Source organism: Callithrix jacchus, chromosome 7, assembly GCF_049354715.1.
Source record: "Callithrix jacchus isolate 240 chromosome 7, calJac240_pri, whole genome shotgun sequence".
Taxonomy (NCBI): Eukaryota; Metazoa; Chordata; class Mammalia; order Primates; family Cebidae; genus Callithrix; species Callithrix jacchus.
The window spans coordinates 88,262,815-88,283,067 of record NC_133508.1 but is presented as its reverse complement, the minus strand read 5'-3'; the positions used below and the strand labels follow the sequence as shown (position 1 = coordinate 88,283,067).

The following is a 20,253-nucleotide window of genomic DNA, read 5'->3' as shown; positions in this document are numbered from 1 at the left end:
CCAGGTCTTATGTTTAAGTCTTTAATCCATCTGGAGTTAATTTTAGTGTAAGGTGTCAGGAAGGGGTCCAGTTTCTACTTTCTGCACATGGCTAGCCAGTTTTCCCAACACTGTTTGTTAAACAGGGAATCCTTTTCCCCTTGCTTGTTTTTGTCAGGTTTATCCAAGATTGTATGGTTGTAGATATGTTGTGTTACCTCTGATGCCTCTGTTTTGTTCCATTGATCTATATCTCTGTTTTGGTACCAGTACCATGGTGTTTTGATTACTGTAGCCTTGTAGTATAGTTTGAAGTCTGGCAGTGTGATGCCTTCTGCTGTGTTGTTTTTATTTAGAATTGACTTGGCTATGCGGGCTCTCTTTTGGTTCCATATGAAGTTCAAGGTGGTTTCTTCCAGTTCTGTGAAGAAAGTCAATGGTAGCTTGATGGGGATAGCATTGAGTCTGTAAATTACTTTGGGCAGTATGGCCATTTTCACAACATTGATTCTTCCTAATCATGAACATGGAATGTTTCTCCATCTGCTAGTGTCTTGTCTTATTTCATTGAGCAGTGGTTTGTAGTTCTCCTCAAAGAGGTCCCTTACATTCCTTGTTAGTTGTATTTCTAGGTATTTTATTCTCTTTGTAGCAATTGTGAATGGCAGTTTGTTCTTGATTTGGTTCTCTTTAAGTCTGTTATTGGTGTATAGGAATGCTTGTGAGTTTTGCACATTGATTTTGTATCCTGAGACTTTGCTAAAGTTGCTTATCAGGTTCAGGAGTTTTTGGGCTGAGACGATGTGGTCTTCTAGATATACTATCATGTCGTCTGCAAATAGAGACAATTTGGCTTCCTCCTTTCCTATTTGAATACCCTTTATTTCTTTTTCTTGCCTGATTGCTCTGGCTAGAACTTCCAATACTATATTGAATAGAAGTGGTGAGAGAGGGCATCCTTGTCTAGTGCCAGATTTCAAAGGGAATGCTTTCAGTTTTTGCCCAGTGAGTATGATATTGGCTGTTGGTTTGTCGTAAATAGCTTTTATTATTTTGAGATATGTTCCATCAATACCGAGTTTATTGAGGGTTTTTAGCATAAAGGGCTGTTGAATTTTGTCAAAGGCCTTCTCTGCATCAATTGAGATAATCATGTGGTTTTTGTTTTTGGTTCTGTTTATGTGGTGAATTACGTGTATAGACTTGCGTATGTTGAACCAGCCTTGCATCCCCGGGATGAATCCTACTTGATCATGGTGGATAAGCTTTTTGATGTGCTGTTGCAATTGGCTTGCCAGTATTTGATTGAAGATTTTTTTGCATCTATGTTCATCATGGGTATTGGCCTGAAGTTTTCTTTTCTTGTTGAGTCTCTGCCGGGTTTTGGTATCAGGATGATGTTGGTCTCATAAAATGATTTGGGAAGGATTCCCTCTTTTTGGATTATTTGGAATAGTTTCAGAGGGAATGGTAACAGTTCTTCTTTGTGTGTCTGGTAGAATTCGGCTGTGAACCCATCTGGACCTGGGCTTTTTTTTGTGTGGTAGGCTCTTAATTGCTGCCTCGACTTCAGACCTTGTTATTGGTCTGTTCATAGTTTCAGCTTCCTTCTGGTTTAGGCTTGAGAGGACACAAATGTCCAGGAATTTATCCGTTTCTTCCAGGTTTATTAGTTTATGTGCATAGAGTTGTTTGTAATATTCTATGATGATAGTTTGAATTTCTGTGGAATCTGGTGATTCCCCCTTTATCGTTTTTTATTGCATCTATTTGGTTATTCTCTCTTTTCTTTTTCATTAATCTGGCTAGTAGTCTCTCTATTTTGTTGATCTTTTCAAAAAAACCAGCTCTTGGATTTATTGCTTTTTTTGAAGGGTTTTTCGTGTCTGTATCTCCTTCAGTTCTGCTCTGATCTTAGTTATTTCTTGTCTTCTGCTAGCTTTTGAGTTTTTTTGATCTTGCTCCTGCAGCTCTTTCAGTTTTGAGGTTAGTGTGTCAATTTTGTATCTCTCCACTCTTCTCATGTGGGCACTTATAGCTATATATTTCCCTCTAGAGACTGCTTTAAATGTGTCCCAGAGATTCTGGCATGTTGTGTCTTCGTTCTCATTGGTTTCGAAGAACTTCTTTATTTCTGCCTTCATTTCATTGTTTATCCAGTCAACATTTAAGAGCCAGTTGTTCAGTTTCCATGAAGCTGTGTGGTTCTGAGTTAGTTTCTGAATTCTGAGTTCTAACTTGATTGCACTGTGGTCTGAGAGACTGTTTGTTATGATTTCAGTTGTTTTGCATTTGCTGAGGAGTGATTTACTTCCAATTATGTGGTCAGTTTTAGAGTAGGTGTGATGTGGTGCTGAGAAGAATGTATATTCTGTGGATTTGGGGTGGAGAGTTCTGTAAATGTCTATCAGGTTTGCTTGCTCCAGGTCTGAGTTCAAGTCCTGGATATCCTTGTTAATTTTCTGTCTGGTTGATCTGTCTAATATTGACAGTGGAGTGTTAAAGTCTCCCACTATTATTGCGTGGCAGTCTAAGTCTCTTTGTAAGTCATTAAGAACTTGCCTTATGTTTCTGGGTGCTCCTGTATTGGGTCCGTATATATTTAGGATCGTTAGCTCTTCTTTTATCGATCCTTTCACTATTATGTAATGTCCTTTGTCTCTTTTGATCTTTGTTGCTTTAAAGTCTATTTTATCAGAGCCGAGAATTGCAACTCCTGCTTCTTTTTGCTCTCCATTTGCTTGGTAAATCTTCCTCCATTCCTTTATTTTGAGCCTTTGTGTATCCTTGCATGTGAGTTGGGTTTCCTGGATACAGCACACCAACGGGTTTTGGCTTTTTATCCAATTTGCCAGTCTGTGTCTTTTGATTGGTGCATTTAGCCCATTTACATTTAGGGTTAATATTGTTATGTGTGAATTTGATACTGCCATTTTGATGCTAGCTGGCTGTTTTGCCCATTAGTTGATGCAGATTCTTCATTTTGTTGATGCTCTTTAGCATTTGGTATGTTTTTGGAATGACTGGTACTGGTTGTTCCTTTCTGTGTGTAGTGCCTCTTTCAGGAGCTCTTGTAAAGCAGGCCTGGTGGTGACAAAATCTCTGAGTACTTGCTTGTTCGTAAAGGATTTTATTTTTCCTTCACTTCTGAAGCTCAGTTTGGCTGGATATGAAATTCTGGGTTGCAAGTTCTTTTCTTTAAAGATGTTGAATATTGGCCCCCACTCTCTTCTGGCTTGTAGGGTTTCTGCCGAGAGATCCGCTGTGAGTCTGATGGGCTTCCCTTTGTGGGTGACCCGACCTTTCTCTGGCTGCCCTTAGCATTTTCTCCTTCATTTCAACCCTGGTGAATCTGACGATTACGTGCCTTGGGGTTGCTCTTCTTGTGGAATATCTTTGTGGTGTTCTTGTATTTCCTGGACTTGAATATTGGCCTGCCTTGCTAGGTTGGGGAAATTTTCCTGGAGAATATCCTGAAGAGTATTTTCCAGCTTAGATTCATTCTCTTCGTCACATTCAGGTGCACCTATCAAACGTAGATTAGGTCTCTTCACATAGTCCCACATTTCTTGGAGACACTGTTCATTCCTTTTTGTGCTTTTTTCTCTAATCTTGCCTTCTTGTTTTATTTCATTGAGTTGATCTTCAACCTCTGATATCCTTTATTCTGCTTGGTCAATTCGGCTGTTGAAACTTATGCATGCTTCGCGAAGTTCTCTTGTTGTGTTTTTCAGCTCCTTCAATTCACTCATATTTCTCTCTAGGTTGTCCATTCTTGTTATCATTTCCTCAAATCTTTTTTCAAGGTTCTTAGTTTCTTTGCATTGAGTTAGAGCATGTTCTTTTAGCTCACGGCAGTTTCTCATTACCCACGTTCTGAATCTAATTCCATCATTTTATCACACTCATTCTCCATCCAGCTTTGCTCCCTTGCTGGTGAGGAGTTGTGGTCCCTTGTAGGAGGTGAGGTGTTCTGGTTTCGGGTGTTTTTCTCCTTTTTCTGCTGGTTTCTTCCCATCTTTGTGGATTTATCCACCTGTCGTCTGAGTAGTTGCTGATTTTCTGATTGGGTCTCTGAGTGGACATCCAGATTGTTGATGATGGAGTATTTCTGTTTCTTAGTTTTCCTTCTAACAGTCTGGCCCCTCTGCTGTAGGACTACTGAGGTCCACTCCAGGCCCTGCTTGCCTGGGGTACACCTGTAGCAGCTGTGGAACCGTGAGGGTTGCTACCCGTTTCTTCTTCTGCTATCTTTGTCCCAGAATGATGCCCACCAAATGTCAGTCTGATCAGTCCTTTGTGAGGTGACTCTTTGGATATGCGGGGGTCAGGGAGCTGCTTGAGGAGACTGTCTGTACTTTATACTTGAGGAGGCAGTCTGTACTTTATAGGAGCTCAAGTGCTGAGCGGTGAGCCCCGTTGTTCATTCAGGGCTACTAGGCAGGTACGTTTAAGTCTGCTGCAGCAGAACTCATAAAGCTCCTTTTTTTTCCTCTGGTGCTTTGTCCCAGGGAGTTAGGGCTTTATTTATGAGTATCCGTTGCACTGTCCTGCCCATCAAGGAGGCAGTCTAATCACTGCCTGCCTGTAGTGGTTATGCTGAGCTGCCGTGGGCTCCGCCCTGTTGCCCTGGGCTCTGCCCTGCTGCCATGGGCTCCAACCTGCTGCTGTGGGCTCTGCTCTGCTGCCATGTGTAATTCCCTGTATTCCTGTTTATATGGGTGTGGTTAGAGCTGCCGTGGTGATAATGGCCTGCCTCTGTAGTCGCAGACTCTCTCTATTATGGTGGGTTGCCTCGGCAACAGCGGGTTGCCTCAGCAACAGGAGGCTGTGTCAGCAATGGCAGTGTACCTCCATAGGGGTCGAGTGCCTCAATAATGGCAGACGCCCCTCCCCCTCTGAGCTGCACCACCCTGGGTTCAGCTGTGCTTGCCGTGAAACTCTCAACCCCGAGCATTTCCAATCGCTGTTTTGTTTGTTTTTGTGGAGGTGGCTCCCTGCCTTAGAGCCTTTTTTTTTTTTTTTTTAAAGTTGAACGGTTAACTCTCCCAGGTGTTCCAGTCACCTGCTGAAAGGGCGCTGGGATCTGTGTGATTTCCCATGCAGTGACCCTCTGTGCTGGCTGGAACCATGTTGCTGCCCAGGAATCTCCTGGCCTGGCTTTCTGTTTAAGTCCCTTTTAATCAGATGAATGTGCTAATCTGCCTTCTGAAATCTCCAATTGCCGGTTTAACAGGGCAACCAAACCAGTAAATTTTGTACAGAGTGCCGCTGCGCTCCGGCCCCAGCCCAAACAGCCGTGCCAGCCCAAACAGCCACGCTGGCGGCCCGTGCGGCTTCTATACCTGTGAATCTCCTGGTCTGTGGGCAATAAAGATCTGTCTGGAAATGCGGTGTGCACTCATCATCTGCGGTTTCACTGGGAGCTGCAATCCTGAGTTGGTCCTACAGCGCCATCTTCTCTCTCTGTATTATCTTTATAACTCTTTTCTCCCCCTCCTCCCCCCTCCCCCTCCCTCTCCCCCTCTCTCCTCCTTTTCCCTCCCTCCTCCTTCTTCTTCTCTCTCTCTCTTTTTTTTTGAGACAGAGTTTCGCTCTTGTTACCCAGGCTGGAGTGCTGGAGTGCAATGGTGCAATCTCGGCTCACCGCAACCTCTGCCTTCTGGGATCAGACAATTCTCCTGCCTCAGCCTATTGAGTAGCTGGGATTACAAGCACACGCCACCATGCCCAGCTAATTTTTTTTGTATTTTTAGTAGAGACGGCGTTTCACCATGTTGACCAGGATGGTCTCAATCTCTTGACCTTGTGATCCACCCGCCTCGGCCTCCCTTTTTTTTTTTTTTTTTTAAAGACAGAGTCTCTCTCTGTCGCCCAGGCTGGAGTGCAGTGGCATGATCTCAGTTCACTGCAGCCTCCACCTCCCTGGTTCAAGCAATTCTCCTGTCTCAGCCTCGCAAGTAGCTGGGACTACAGGCACATGCTACCATGCTTGGCCAATTTTTTGTATTTTTAATAGAGGCAGGGTTTCACCATGTTAGCCAGGATGGTCTTGATCTGACCTCATGATCCATCCACCTCAGCCTCCCAGAGTTCTGGGAGCCACCCCGCCCAATCTACAACTCTTACGTAAATCTAAATTATTCTGAGATAAAAGGTTAGTGGTGGCTCTCACCTAAAATCACAGTTCACTGGGAGGCCAACATGGGAGGATTTCTTGAGATCAGGAGTTTGAGGGAAAAATAGCAAGACCCTATTCTACAAATAGTAACAAAAATTACCCAGGTGTGGTGGCATACACCTGTAGTCCCAGCTATTTGGGAGGCTAAGGCAGGAGAGAGGCAGGAGGATTGCTTCAGCCCAGGAGTTTGAGGTTACAGTGAGCTGTGATCATACCACAGCATTCCAGCTGGGGTGACGGAGCAAGACCCTGTCTCCAAAAAAGTAAAGTAAGTAAAAAGTTAAAACAGTATATATCTGTACAACTAGCAAGATTATGAAGAAGAAAATAAATGAATATCATCAAAGTCAGAACTGTGAGTATAGAGGGGCACATGAAAACTTCTGAGATATTGGCAGTTTCCTGGGAGATGACTAGTGTTGACTTGATACTTGTTAAACCAAAAATCTATGTCATGTGCTTTGCTGAATGGATGTTATATTTCACAGTTAAAGAAGATTAGAAAATAATCTGTATTATTTCCATTTAGTAAGATTGCAGATCACTATGGGGAAACCTTTGTTCCTAATGTCTATATTCCTCAATTAATTTAGAATTGTAAAGAATACATTCTTTGGAGTAGTGATGAGGTTTCAGCTATGAAGTGTTGGCTCTCTCATTCATGGCTTTGTATACTTTGTTTAGGTAGAAACATTGAAGCAGAATGATCCTTTTGCTCCTGGTGGAACAGTTGTTGAAGAAAGTGATTCAGGTAAATAAATAATTTATCAATTTCATTGAACATAAAACATTATTCTTTTCTTTAAGATTCTTTTTCTTTGTCTCTAAATATATTTGTCCAATTATTTATGGCTTTGAAATTATTGCATAATTATATCCAATTGTAATTTACCAATAATAAAAAGCATTTGTGTATCACTTTCTACTTTTATCTCTTATTATTTTATTTATTGTTCATGTTGAATATTATACTAGAATATGTTCTCTACCCAGTATCAGTAAAACCAATAAACATGTTTTGCTTTATAAAATGCTCTGTTGCTTGGCAGCTTCAAAGTCAGCATTGGCTGTTATGCATCTTGATCTAAATTAAAAGATTAGTGGCTTCGTATAGAAAATGAAAATTACTTTACAAATACAAGTAGGTTCTGTTAATAATACAGAGAAAAGCTAAATGTTATTTTGGCATCCAGTCCTCATCCTTCATTTAGGGTTTCTAATTTTTTATTTATTATTTTAATAACCTTTTAAAATAGTAATCTCATTTTAAGCATTAAAAAAACTGAGGGCCAAAACATTAAGCAATGTTCATCAAGATCATACAGTTTAAAAGATTTGAACCAGGTAAAGCCACGATTCAATGTTAGGTCTGACAATATCAAAAAGCTTCTTCAAAAAAGTAACTCTGCTTTTCCACTGTTCATTTGAAAACAAAACAGATAAAACAGACTAGCTGTTGTTTGGGAGAGCAGGAAATTAGAGGAAAATAAACTCAAATGTGTAAATACTCTAATATGCTGAAAATATATCACTTTATTTTTCCAGGTTGAGTTGTTCAGTATACAAATTTATTAATTATGACTAATTAGGGATTATGAACATAGAAAAAGAATAGTAGAAATGCCTTTACAGGAGGCTGGCATGGTGGCTCACTCCTGTAATCCCAACATTTTGAGAGGCCAAGGCAGGTGGATCACTTGATCAGGAGTTCAAGACCAGCCTGATCAACATAGCGAGACCCCATCTCTACTAAAAATATAAAAATTAGCTTTGCATGGTGGTGGATGCCTATAATCCCAGCTACTTGGGAGGCTGAGGGAGGAGAATTGCTTGAACCCAGGAGGTGGAGGTTGCAGTGAGCCGAGATTGTGCCACTGCACTCCAGCCCGAGCAAGAGTGAGACTCTGTCTCAAAAAAAAAAGAAAAGAAAAGAAAAGAAAAAAAAGCTTCTGCAGATTTAGTTTCTTACAGTGAACAAATTGTAACAAGATGAGATTTAGCAGAGTACATTGTTTTCAGATTGGAAATTAACTCCCAACATAGTAGCAAGAATGAGGAATATAAAAAGGAGATACATAGAAAGTAAGATTTAATGTAGGCTGGATATTGATTTAAACAAAAACTTAGAATGAGAGCAAATGAGACATCTAAAAGGCCTGTTGTATTAACAGTGGTTAAATTACATATTTTTAAAGTACATGTGCTCTTTTTATACCCTCATTATTAAACTGATTGTATTGCTAGGGGTATTATAGAATTAGAAAGGATAACCTAATAAAATGAAAGGTTAATACATTTATAATTGCCCACACCAAGGAAATGGTAAGTGCCATAAGAGTTAATTAAACGAGCAAAGATTTAAAGGAAAGGGAGATCACATTAAGGATAAATCATTAATGGTACCAAAGTGGAATGTGGCTTTTGTGGTATTCCTTGAAAGCATGGGCTAGTATTTTAGCAGGTAAATATGGAAAGAGAGTATGTGAAGCAAAAAGAACAATGTGAACAAGGAATGGAGGCAGAACATATAAGGCATATTCAAGGAAAAACTAACACATTTTTGCAAGAGCTATTTTTCTATTTTTGGAAGATAGAGGAATAGCCAAGTTACATGGTGTTACATGAAAGGTTTCTAATACCTCTGTTGATCTTCTGCTTAAATTCTAGTTCCTAATTTATTTCCTCTAAAGAGATAGAATAAATGACTATAGTAGCTTAGGAGGGGGCTAAGATTTATCATTAGTTGTAATAATAATGGCTACCATTTATTGAACACTTGCAGAGTTCCAGCAGTCAGCATGCTAATCCTTTTTCTCTATTTGGTCCCATTTAATTCTCACAACAACTACATTAGGTAATTAGTGTTATGTTTACTGTACAGACAAAAAAAATTCAGGCATGGAGAGATGAAACTGTTTTCAGAAGGTTAAAGTAGTAGTATTAAATGTACCCAATTCAAATGAGGTCTCTGGTTTTCTACCTGCCTCTCTGGTTATTCTTTCTCAAACTCCTTTGCTGATATTTCCTCTTTTTCTCAACCTCTTAATATTGTGTTGTCCCAAGTCTTAGTCTTTGGACCTCTTTTCTTCTTTATCTGTACTCCCTTGGGGGAACGCATCTGGTTTTGTGGCTTCAAATGCTATCATTAAGCTGATCTTTATCTCTGGTCACATCTCTTTCCTGAGCTCCAGGCTCATTTTTCCAATTATTTATTTGACATCTCCACTTGAATATCTGATAGATATATCTAACACATAAATCTAACACAAAGCAGCTATTTTTCCTTCCTAAACCTGCTTTTCTTGGCACCTCCCATATCTTAGTTCATAGTTCATCTTTAATGTTGTCCAGATCTAAAATCATCTTTGGTTCTTCTTTTGCTCTTCCTCTATCTCTAATCTATCAGGATATCTTATTGACTCTTCCTTCAAATTACATCCACTAAAAGCCTTATGGTGGCCTGTACTTTTCTAATGATAACTCATAATTATTCCCATTACTCACTCTGCTCCAGCCACACTGGTCTTGCTGCTGCTCAAACAATAGTCCCATGTTCTTTGGCCTTTTTCACTAGCTGATCCCTCTTCCTGGGATGATCCTTCTCCATATGTTCACATGATAATCTCTTGATACTTCTGACAAATCTTAATTCAGATGTCACCTTCTCAGTGAAGCTTATACTGGCTGCTCTAGCTAACATTTAAAAGTACCACTACCCAGCTCAGCGCTCCCACATTACTATTCTCTGCTTTTCTTCTTTCATTATAACTTATTACTTTCCATCTTATTATATAAATTACTTTATTTTTCTCTTATCTGTTTCCTTCTCATCCTATTAGAAATTAAGCTCCAGAAGGAATTGGGACCTTTGTTTTCACTGATATAACCCAAGAACCTGAAAATACGCCTGGGCATATGTTATTGAATGAACAAATGAGCCAGCTGCTCTTCTCAGAGAACATATAATGGGAGTCCAGTGGGTAGATATTATTTATTTTGTTATGATAAGTAGTTTTTTTTTAAATTGTGGTAAAATATATATAACATAAAGTTTGGCATTTTAACCCTTTTTAAATGTACAGTTCAAGAGCAATAAGTACATTGACATTGTTGTGCAAGCATTACCACCATCCATCTCAAGAACTTTTTCATATTCCCAAACTGAAATTCTGTATCCATTAAATAATAACTCCCTATCCTCCCTCTCACCAAACCCTAACAACCATCATTACTACTCTGTCTACTTCATATAAGTGGAATCATAAAGAATTTGTCTTTTGGTGACTGACTTGTTTATTTACCATATGTCCTCAAGGTTCTTTCACATTGTAGAATGTATCTGAATTTGTTACCTTTTTTAGGCCTAATAATATTCTGGTGTATGTATATACTACATTTTGTTTATTTGTTCATTCATTAATGGACAATTAGTTGCCTTCACATTTTGTCTATGTGAATAATGCTGCTGTGAATGTGAGAGTACAGATATCTGTTTGAGTCCCTGCTTTCAATTCTTTTGGATATAATTCTAAAAGTAGAATTTCTGGATCACATGGTAATGCTGTTTTTAGTTTTTTGAGAAATGGGCATACTATTCTCCACAGCAGCCATACCATTTTATATTCCAGCCAACAGTTCACAGTGGTTCCAATGTCTCTACATCTTTGCCAATCCTTACTACTTTCTGTTCTATTTAATAGGGATCCTCATGGGTGTGAAGTGGTATCTTATTGCTTTGATTTGTATTTCCCTAATAATTGGTATGTTGAGCATTTTCTTCGTGTACATATTGGCTATTTGTACATCTTCTATGGAGAAATGTCTGTTCAAGTCCTCTGCCCATTTCTAAATTAAGTTTTTGTTGAATTTTTTATATATCCTAGATATATTAACCTGCAAATCCCATGGGTTACCTTTTCATTCTGTTAATGCTGTTCATTGGTGAACAAAAGTTTTTACTTTTGTTGTAGCTCATTTTATCTATTGTGGTGGTGTTGTCTTTTAGTGTTTTAACCAAGAAAGCATTGCTAAATCCAATGTCAGGAAGCATTTCCCCTGTAAGTTTTATAGTTTTAACTCTTACGTTTAGGTATTTAATCCATTTTGAGTTAATTTTTGTATATGGTGTGAGGTAAGAAAGAGTCCAGTTCATTCATTTGCATATGGATATTCAGTTTTCCCATCACCTTTTCTTGTAAAGACAATCTTTTTCCATTGTTTGTTCTTGGAATGTTTGTTGAAAATTATTTGACAACATATGTGAGGGTTTGTTTCTGGATTCTGGATTCTCTTCCATTGACCTATATGGTCTATATTTATGCAGTTCCTCACTGTTTTAACTACTATAGCATTTAAATAAGATTTGAAATTAGAAAATTTGACTACCAACTTTGTTGTTCCTTTTTAAGACTGCTTTGGGCTGGGCATAGTGGCTCATGCATGTAATCCCAGCACTTTGGGAGGTCAAGGTGGGTGGATCACCTGAGCTCAGGAGTTTAAGACCAGCCTGGGCAGTGCCTAACCTCAGTTCAAAACTAGCCTGGGCAATATAGTGAGACCCTGTCTCTACAAAACATATAAAAATTAGCCACAGAGTTGCAATTCTCCTCTCTGATAAAGTAGACTTTAAACCAACAAAGATCAAAAGAGACAAAGAAGGATATTATATAATGGTAAAGGGTCAGTGCAACAAGAAGAGCTAACGATCCTAAATTTATACGCACCCAATACAGGAGCAACCAGATACATAAAGCAAGTTCTTAATGACTTACAAAGAGACCTAGACTCCCACACAATAATAGTGGGAGACTTTAACACTCCATTGTCAATATTAGACAGATTAATGAGACAGAAAATTAACAAGGATATCCAGGACTTGAACTGAGACCTGGACCAAGCAAACCTAATAGACATTTGCAGAACTCTCCACCCTAAATCCACAGAATATACATTCTTCTCAGCACCACATCACACCTACTCTAAAACTGACCACATAATTGGAAGTAAATCACTCCTCAGCAAATGCAAAGAGAATGGAAATCCTAACAGTCTCTCAGACCAGAGTACAATCAAGTCACAACTCAGAATTGAGAACCTAACTCAGAACCACACAGCTTCATGGAAACTGAACAACTGGCTCTTGAATGTTGACTGGATAAACAATGAAACGAAGGCAGCAATGAAGATGTTCTTCAAAACCAACAAGAATGAAGACACAACATACCAGAATCTCTGGGACATATTTAAAGCAGTCTAGAGAGGAAAATATATAGCAATAAATGCTCACATGAGAAGCAAGGAAAGATCTAAAATCGACACCCTATCATCAACATTGAAAGAGCTAGAGGAGCAAAATCAAAATAACTCAAAAGCTAGCAGAAGACAAGAAATAACTAAGATCAGAGCAGAACTGAAGGAGATAGAGACATGAAAAACCCTTCAAAAAGCAATAAATCTGGCTGGGCGCGGTGGCTCACGCCTGTAATCCCAGCACTTTGGGAGGCCAAGACGGGTGGATCATGAGGTCAAGAGATCGAGACCATCTTGGTCAACATGGTGAGACCCCGTCTCTACTAAAGATACAAAAAATTAGCTGGGCATGGTGGCGCATGCCTGTAATCCCAGCTACTCAGGAGGCTGAGGCAGGAGAATTGCGCGAACCCAGGAGGTGGAGGTTGCGGTGAGCCGACATTGCACCATTGCCCTCCAGCCTGGGTCACAAGAGCAAAACTCTGTCTCAAAAAAAAAAAGCAATAAATCCAGGAGCTGGTTTTTTGAAAAGATCAACAAAATAGACCACTAGCCAAATTAATAAAAAATAAAAGAGAATAATCAAATAGATACAATAAAAAACGATAAAGGGGATATCACCACAGATTCCACAGAAATACAAACCATCATCAGATTATTACAAACAACTCTATGCACATAAACTAATAAACCTGGAAGAAATGGATAAATTCCTGGACATTTGCATCTTCCCAAGCCTAAACCAGGAAGAAGTCGAAACTCTGAATAGACCAATAACAAGGTCAGAAGTTCAGGCAGCAATTAAGAGCCTACCACCCAATAAAAGCCCAGGTCCAGATGGGTTCACAGCCGAATTCTATCAGACATACAAAGAGGAGCTGGTACCATTCCTTCTGAAACTATTCCAAACAGTACAAAAAGAGGTAATCCTTCCCAAATCATTTTATGAGACCAACATCATCCTGATACCACAACCTGGCAGAGACTCAACAAACAAAACTTCAGGCAAATATCCACGATGAACATGGATGCAAAAGTCTTCAATAAACTACTGGCAAACTGACTGCAACAGCACATCAAAAAGCTTATTCATCACGATCAAGTAGGATACAAGGCTGGTTCAACATACGCAAGTCTATAAACGTAATTCACCACATAAACAGAACCAAAAACAAAAACCACATGATTATCTCGATGCAGAGAAGGCCTTTGACAAAATTCAGCAGCCCTTTATGATAAAAACCCTCGATAAACTAGGTATTAATGGAATGTATCTCAAAATAATAAAGGCTATTTACGACAAACCAACAGCCAATATCATACTGAATGGGCAGAAACTGGAAGCATTCCCTTTGAAATCTGGCACTAGACAAGGATGCCGTCTCTCACCACTCCTACTGAATATAGTATTGGAAGTTCTGGTCAGAGCAATCAGGCAAGAAAAAGAAATAAAAGTTATTCAGATAGGAAAGGAGCAAGTCAAATTGTCTTTATTTGCAGACGACATGATTGTATATCTCAAAGACCCCGTCATCTCAGCCCAAAATCTCCTGAAACTGATAAGCAACTTCAACAAAGTCTCAGGATACAAAATCAATCTGCAGAAATCACAAACATTCCTATACACCAATAACAGACTTAAAAAGAGCCAAATCAAGAATGAGCTGCCATTCACAATTGCTGCAAAGAGAATAAAATACCTAGGAATACAACTAACAAGGAACGTAAAGGACCTCTTCAAGGAGAACTACAAACCACTGCTCAATGAAATAAGAGAGGACACAAACAGGTGGAGAAACATTCCATGTTCATGGTTAGGAAGAGTCAATATGAAAATTGCCATACTGCCCAAAGTAATTTACTTCAACGCTATCCCCATCAAGCTACAAATGACTGTCTTCACAGAACTGGAAAAAACCACCTTAAACTTCATATGGAACGAAAAGAGAGCCTGCATAGCCAAGTCAATTCTAAACAAAAAGAACAAAGCAGGAGGCATCACACTACCTGATTTCAAACTATACTACAAGGCTACAGTAATCAAAACAGCACGGTACTGGTACCAAAAGAGAGATATAGACCAATGGAACAGAACAGAGGCCTTGGAGGCAACACCACACATGTACAACCATCTGATCTTTGACAAACCTGAGAAGAACAAGCAGTAGTGAAAGGATTCCCTGTTTAATAAATGGTGTTGGGAAAACTGGCTAGCCATGTGCAGAAAGTGGAAACTGGACCTCTTCCTGACACCTTACACTAAAATTAACTTCAGATAGATTAAAGACTTAAACATAAGACCTAACACCGGCCAGGCGCCGTGGCTCACACCTGTAATCCCAGCACTTTGGGAGGCCGAGGCAGGTGGATAACGAGGTCAAGAGATCAAGACCATCCTGGTCAACATGGTGAAACCCCGTCTCTACTAAAAATACAAAAAATTAGCTGGGCACGGTGGCGCATGCCTGTAATCCCAGCTACTCAGGAGGCTGAGACAGAAGAATTGCCTGAACCCAGGAGGCGGAGGTTGCAGTGAGCCGAATTGCGCCATTGCACTCCAGCCTGAGTAACGAGTGAAACTCCATCTGGAAAAAAAAAAAAAAAAAAAAAAAAAAAAAAAAAAAAAAAAAAAAAGACCTAACACCATAAAAACCCCAGAAGAAAACCTAGGCAAAACCATTCAGGACATAGGCATAGGCAAGGACTTCATGACCAAAACACCAAAAGCATTGGCAGCAAAAGCCAAAATAGACAAATGGGATCTAATCAAACTCCACAGCTGCTGCCCAGCAAAAGAAACAGTCATTAGAGTAAATCAGCAACCAACAGAATGGGAAAATATTTTTGTAATCTACCCATCTGGCAAGAGACTGATAATCCAGAATCTACAAAGAACTAAAACAGATTTACAAGAAGAAAACAAATAAGCTTATTCAAAACTGGGCAAAGGACATGAACAGACACTTTACAAAAGAAGACATATATGAGGCCAACAATCATATGAAAAAGTGCTCATCATCACTGGTCATTAGAGAAATGCAAATCAAAACTACATTGAGATCCCATCTCACGCCAGTTAGAATGGCAATCATTAAAAAATCTGGAGACAACAGATGCTGGAGAGGATGTGGAGAAATAGGAACACTTTTACATTGCTGGTGGGAGTGTAAATTAGTTCAACCATTGTAAAAGACAGTGTGGTGATTCCTCAAGGACCTAGAAATAGAAATTCCATTTGACCCAGCAATCCCATTACTGGGTATATATTCAAAGGATTATAAATTGTTCTACTATAAGGACACATGCACGCGAATGTTCATTGCAGCACTGTTTACAATAGCAAAGACCTGGAATCAACCCAAATGCCCATCGATGATAGACTGGACAGGGAAAATGTGTCACATATACACCATGGAATACTATGCAGCCATCAAAAACTATGAGTTCATGTCCTTTGTAGGGACATGGATGAGCCTGGAAACCATCATTCTCAGCAAACTGACACAAGAACAGAAAATCAAACACCGCATGTTCTCACTCATAGGTGGGTGTTGAACAGTGAGAACACATGGATACAGGGAGGGAAGCATCACACACTGGGGTCTGTCTGGGGGAAATAGGGGAGGGACAGTGTGGGGTGGGGAGTTGGGGAGAGAGAGCATGGGGAGAAATGCCAGATACAGGTGATAGGAAGGCGGCAAATCACACTGCCATGTGTGTACCTATGCAACAATCTTGCATGTTCTTCCCATGTACCCCAAAACCTAAAATGCAATAAAAAAAAATTAGCTGCATAATGACATGCTTCCATACTCCCAGCTACTCGGAAGGCTAAGGTGGGAGGATCACTTGAGCTGAGGAGGCAGAGGTTGCAGTGAGTGAAGATCATGCCACTGCACTCTAGCCTGGGTGACAGAGTCAGACCCTGTCTCAAAAAAAAAAAAAGAAGAAGAAGAAAAGAAAAGAAAAAGACTACTTTAGCTATTTGGGTTCCTTGAGATTCCATATGAATTTTTGGATGAATTTTTCTATTTCTTCCAAAATAAAAAGTCATTGGGATTTTGGATAGGGATTTCATTGAATCTGTAGATCACTTTGGGTAGTATTACTATCTTAACAATATTAAGTCTTGTAATCCATGAACATGGGATGTCTTTCCATTTGTTTATGTCTTTAATTTCTTTCAGAATGTGTTGTATTTGTCAATGTATGAGTCCTTCTTGGTTAATTCCTAAGTATTTTATTCTTTTTGATGCTATTGTAAATGGAATTGTTTTCTTAATTTCCTTTCTAGATTGTTTATTGCTAGTATATAGAAATATGACTGATTTTTATATACTGATTTTTGTTTCCTGCTACTATGCCAAATTCACCTATTAGTTCTATTGGTTTTTTGGTGGAATCTTTAGGGTTTTCTACATATAAGATCATGTAATATGCAAAAAGATTTTACTTCTTTCTTTTCAGTCTAGGTGCCTTTTATTTCTTTTTCTTGCCTAAGTGCCCTGGCTAGGACTTCCAGTACTATATTGCAGAGGTTCCCAACCCCCAGGCTGCGGAACAGTACCAATAGTCTGTGGCCTGTTAGGAACCAGGCTGCACAGCAGGAGGTGAGTGATAGGCAAGTGAGTAGTACCTAATGCCTGAGCTGCACCTCCTTTCAGATCAGCAACAGCATTAGATTTTCATAGGAGCTTGAACCTTATTGTGAACTGCATATGTGTGGGATCTAGGTTGTACAGTCCTGATGAGAATCTAACTAATGCCTGGCAATCTGATGTGGAACAGTTTTCATCTCAAATTCATTCTCCCCATCCTACCGTTTAGTCCATAAAAAAAATTATCTCCCACGAAACTGGTCCCTGATGCCAAAAAGGTTAGAGACTGTTGCTATATTGAATAGAAGTGGTGGAAATGATAAGAATAGGCATCCTTGACTTGTTCCTTATTGTAGAGAAATGCTTTCTGCATCTCAAGATTGAGTACGATATTCACTATTGGCTTTTCATATTAAGTTGAGGTAGTTTCCTTCTAAGTTTATTAAGAGTTTTTATCATGAAAGAGTTTTTAATTTTGTCAAATACTTCTGTTGCATCCATTGAAATGATTGGTGTTGTATTTTCCCCCTCATTCTGTTAATGTGGTATATAACATTGAATGTTTTCTGTATGTTGAAACTATTCTTATATTCTAGGAATAAATCCCACTTGGACATGGTGTATAATCCTTTTAATGTGCTGTTGAATTCTGTTGAGGATTTTTACATTAATATTTAAAGGATATTGATCTGTAGTTTTCTTTTCTCATCTATATGCCTTCATCTGGCTTTGATAGCATAGTAATACTGGCTTCACAGAATGAGTATGGAATTGTTCTTCCTCTTCAATTTTTTGGAAGAGTTTGACGGAGATTGTTGTTGATTAAACGTTTGGTAGAATTCACCAGTGAAGTCATCTAATTGTGGGCTTTTCTTTGTTTGGAGGTACTTTGCTTTGTTAATGTTTAAAATATGGTGGCCAGGTGCAGTGGCTCATGCTTGTAATTCCATCACTTTGGGAGGCTGGGGTGGGTGGATCACTTAAGGCCAGTAGTTCAAAACCAACCTGGCCAACAGGGCAAAACCCCATCTCTACTAAAAATACAAAAATGAGCCAGGTATGGTGGTGGGTGCCTGTCCCAGCTACTCAGGAGTCTGAGACATGAGAATCACTTGAACCCAGGGTGTGGAGGTTGCAGTGAGCTGAGACTGTGCCACTGCACTCCAGCTTGGGCAACAAAGTGAGACTCTGTCTCAAAAAAAAATAAAAATAAAAATAAAAAATATGGAATGCCACATGAATTTGTGTGTCATCCTTGCACAGGGGCCATGCCATCCTTCTCTGTATCAGTTTTGGTATATGTGCTGCTGAAGTGAGCACTTTTGGGAAGTTTTTTATTACAGATTCAATCTCTTTATTAGTTATGAGTCAATTCAGATTTTCTATGTTTTTGTGATTCAGTCTCTCCATAAGTTGTGTTTCTAGGAATTTGTTCTTCTCATTTATACTATTCAGTTTGTTGATGTATAATTGTTCATAGCACTCTCTTTACAATCCTTTTCATTTCTGTGACATTTCTAGTAATGATCACTCTTGCATTTCTGATTTTAGTTACTGAGTTTTGTTTTCTTAGTCCATCTAGCTATAGGAATGTCAATTTTGTTGATCTTTTCAAAGAACAAACTCTTGGTTCTATTAGTTTTCCATATTGTTTTTCTGTTCTCTGTGTTGTCTCTGCTTCAATTTTTGTTATTTATTTCTTTCTGCTAGCTTTGAGTTTAGCTTGCTTTTCTTTTTTAAGATCCTTTACAGTGTAAAGTTAGGTGGTTGATTTGAGCTCTTCTTTTTAAAGTATTTATAGTTAGAAGTTAATCTCAGCAAAGCTTTTGCTGCTATGTCCCATTAGTTTTGGTAATGCTGTTTTCATTTTCATTTGTTTCAAGAAATTTTCTAATTTTCTTTGTGATTTTTCTTTGACTAGTTGGTTGAGTTTGATATTTAATTTCCACATATTTGTGGGTCATCTAGTTTTGCTTCTGCTATTAATTTTTAGTTTCATTCTGTTTTAATTGGAAGAGATACTTTTATTTATTTATTATTTTTATTTTGAGACAGAGTCTCATTCTGTTGCCCAGGCTGGAGTGCAATGGCACGATGTTGGCTCACTTCAGCCTCTACCTCCTGGGTTCAAACAATTCTTCTGCCTCAGCCACACAAGTAGCTGGGATGCCAGGCACCCACCACCACGCCCGGCTCATTTTTGTATTTTTAGTAGAGATGGGGTTTTACCATGTTGGCCAGGCTGATCTCAAACTCCTGACTTCAAGTGATCCACCCGCCTCGGCTTCCCAAAGTGTTAGGCTTATAGGCGTGAGCTACCATGCCTGGCCAGAAGAGATGCTTTTATGATTTCAATGTTTTAACATTTATTAAGACTTGTTCTGTAGCCTTAAGCATGTTCTATCCTGGAGAACATTAGATATGCACTTTAGAAAATGTGTATTCTGCTATTGTTGGGTGGAGTGTTCTGTATATATCTGTTAGGTCCAGTTGGTCTAAAGTGTTAAGTATTGTTCAACTATTCTATCTCCGTATTGATCTTCTGTCTGTTTTCTTCACATTGAAAGTGAGATACTGACTTCTCCAACTGTTAACTGTAGAGCTGTCTATTTCTCTCTTCAGTTCTGTCAGTGTTAACTATATATATTTAAAAAGCATGTTTGGTACATATATGTTTATAAATGTTATATCATCTTGGTAAATTTACCCTTTCATTATTATATAATGTCCTTCTTTGTCTCTTGTAACAGTTGTAGACTTAAAGTCTATTTTGTCTGATATTAAGATATCTCTGCTGTCTTGATAAATTTCCTCTGCATGAAATATCTTTTTTTTTTTCATCTTTTCTCTTTCAAACTATGTGTGTCCTTAGATCTAAAGTGAATCTCTCTTATATAGCATGTAGTTCTATTTTGGATTTTTTTTTTCTGCCAGTTGATGTCTTGTCTTTCTTTCTTTATTTATTTTTTTATTGTACTTAGGTTCTGGGGTACGTGTGCAGATCATGCGGGATTGTTGCATAGGTACCTACATGGCAAGGTGGTTTGCTGCCTCCATCCCCCCATCACCTATATCTGGCATTTCTCCCCGTGTTATCTCTCCCAAACCTCCCCACTCCCTGCTGTCCCTCCCCCAGCCCTCCCCCCCAGACCCCAGTGTGTGATACTCCCCTCCCTGTGTCCATGTATTCTCATTGTTCAGCACCTGCCTATGAATGAGAACATGCAGTGTTTGGTTTTTTGTTCT

General features: G+C 39.1%; 1 protein-coding gene and 1 non-coding gene across 38 annotated transcripts in view; one reads left to right on the top strand and one right to left on the bottom strand.

The window, feature by feature from the left end:
• Positions 1-20,253, top strand: part of EPS15 (epidermal growth factor receptor pathway substrate 15) — a 185,398-nt gene that overhangs the window by 136,104 nt on the left and 29,041 nt on the right. For 33 of the 37 annotated variants that reach the window (XR_013520058.1, XR_013520057.1, XR_013520055.1 and 30 more), the window contains one exon: positions 6,845-6,911. Coding sequence is in view for 31 of the 37 variants with exons in the window: in XM_078331704.1 (XP_078187830.1) it covers positions 6,845-6,911 (67 nt within the window). In the remaining 6 variants the exon portion in view is untranslated. Of the gene's footprint in view, positions 1-6,844; positions 6,912-9,999; positions 15,044-20,253 lie in introns of those variants that run through there. The other 4 variants (XM_078331712.1, XM_078331713.1, XM_078331711.1 and 1 more) reach the window with 1 other exon arrangement.
• Positions 18,226-18,327, bottom strand: LOC118143380 (U6 spliceosomal RNA). The gene has a single exon (XR_004727605.1). It is a non-coding gene; the product is annotated as a U6 spliceosomal RNA (small nuclear RNA).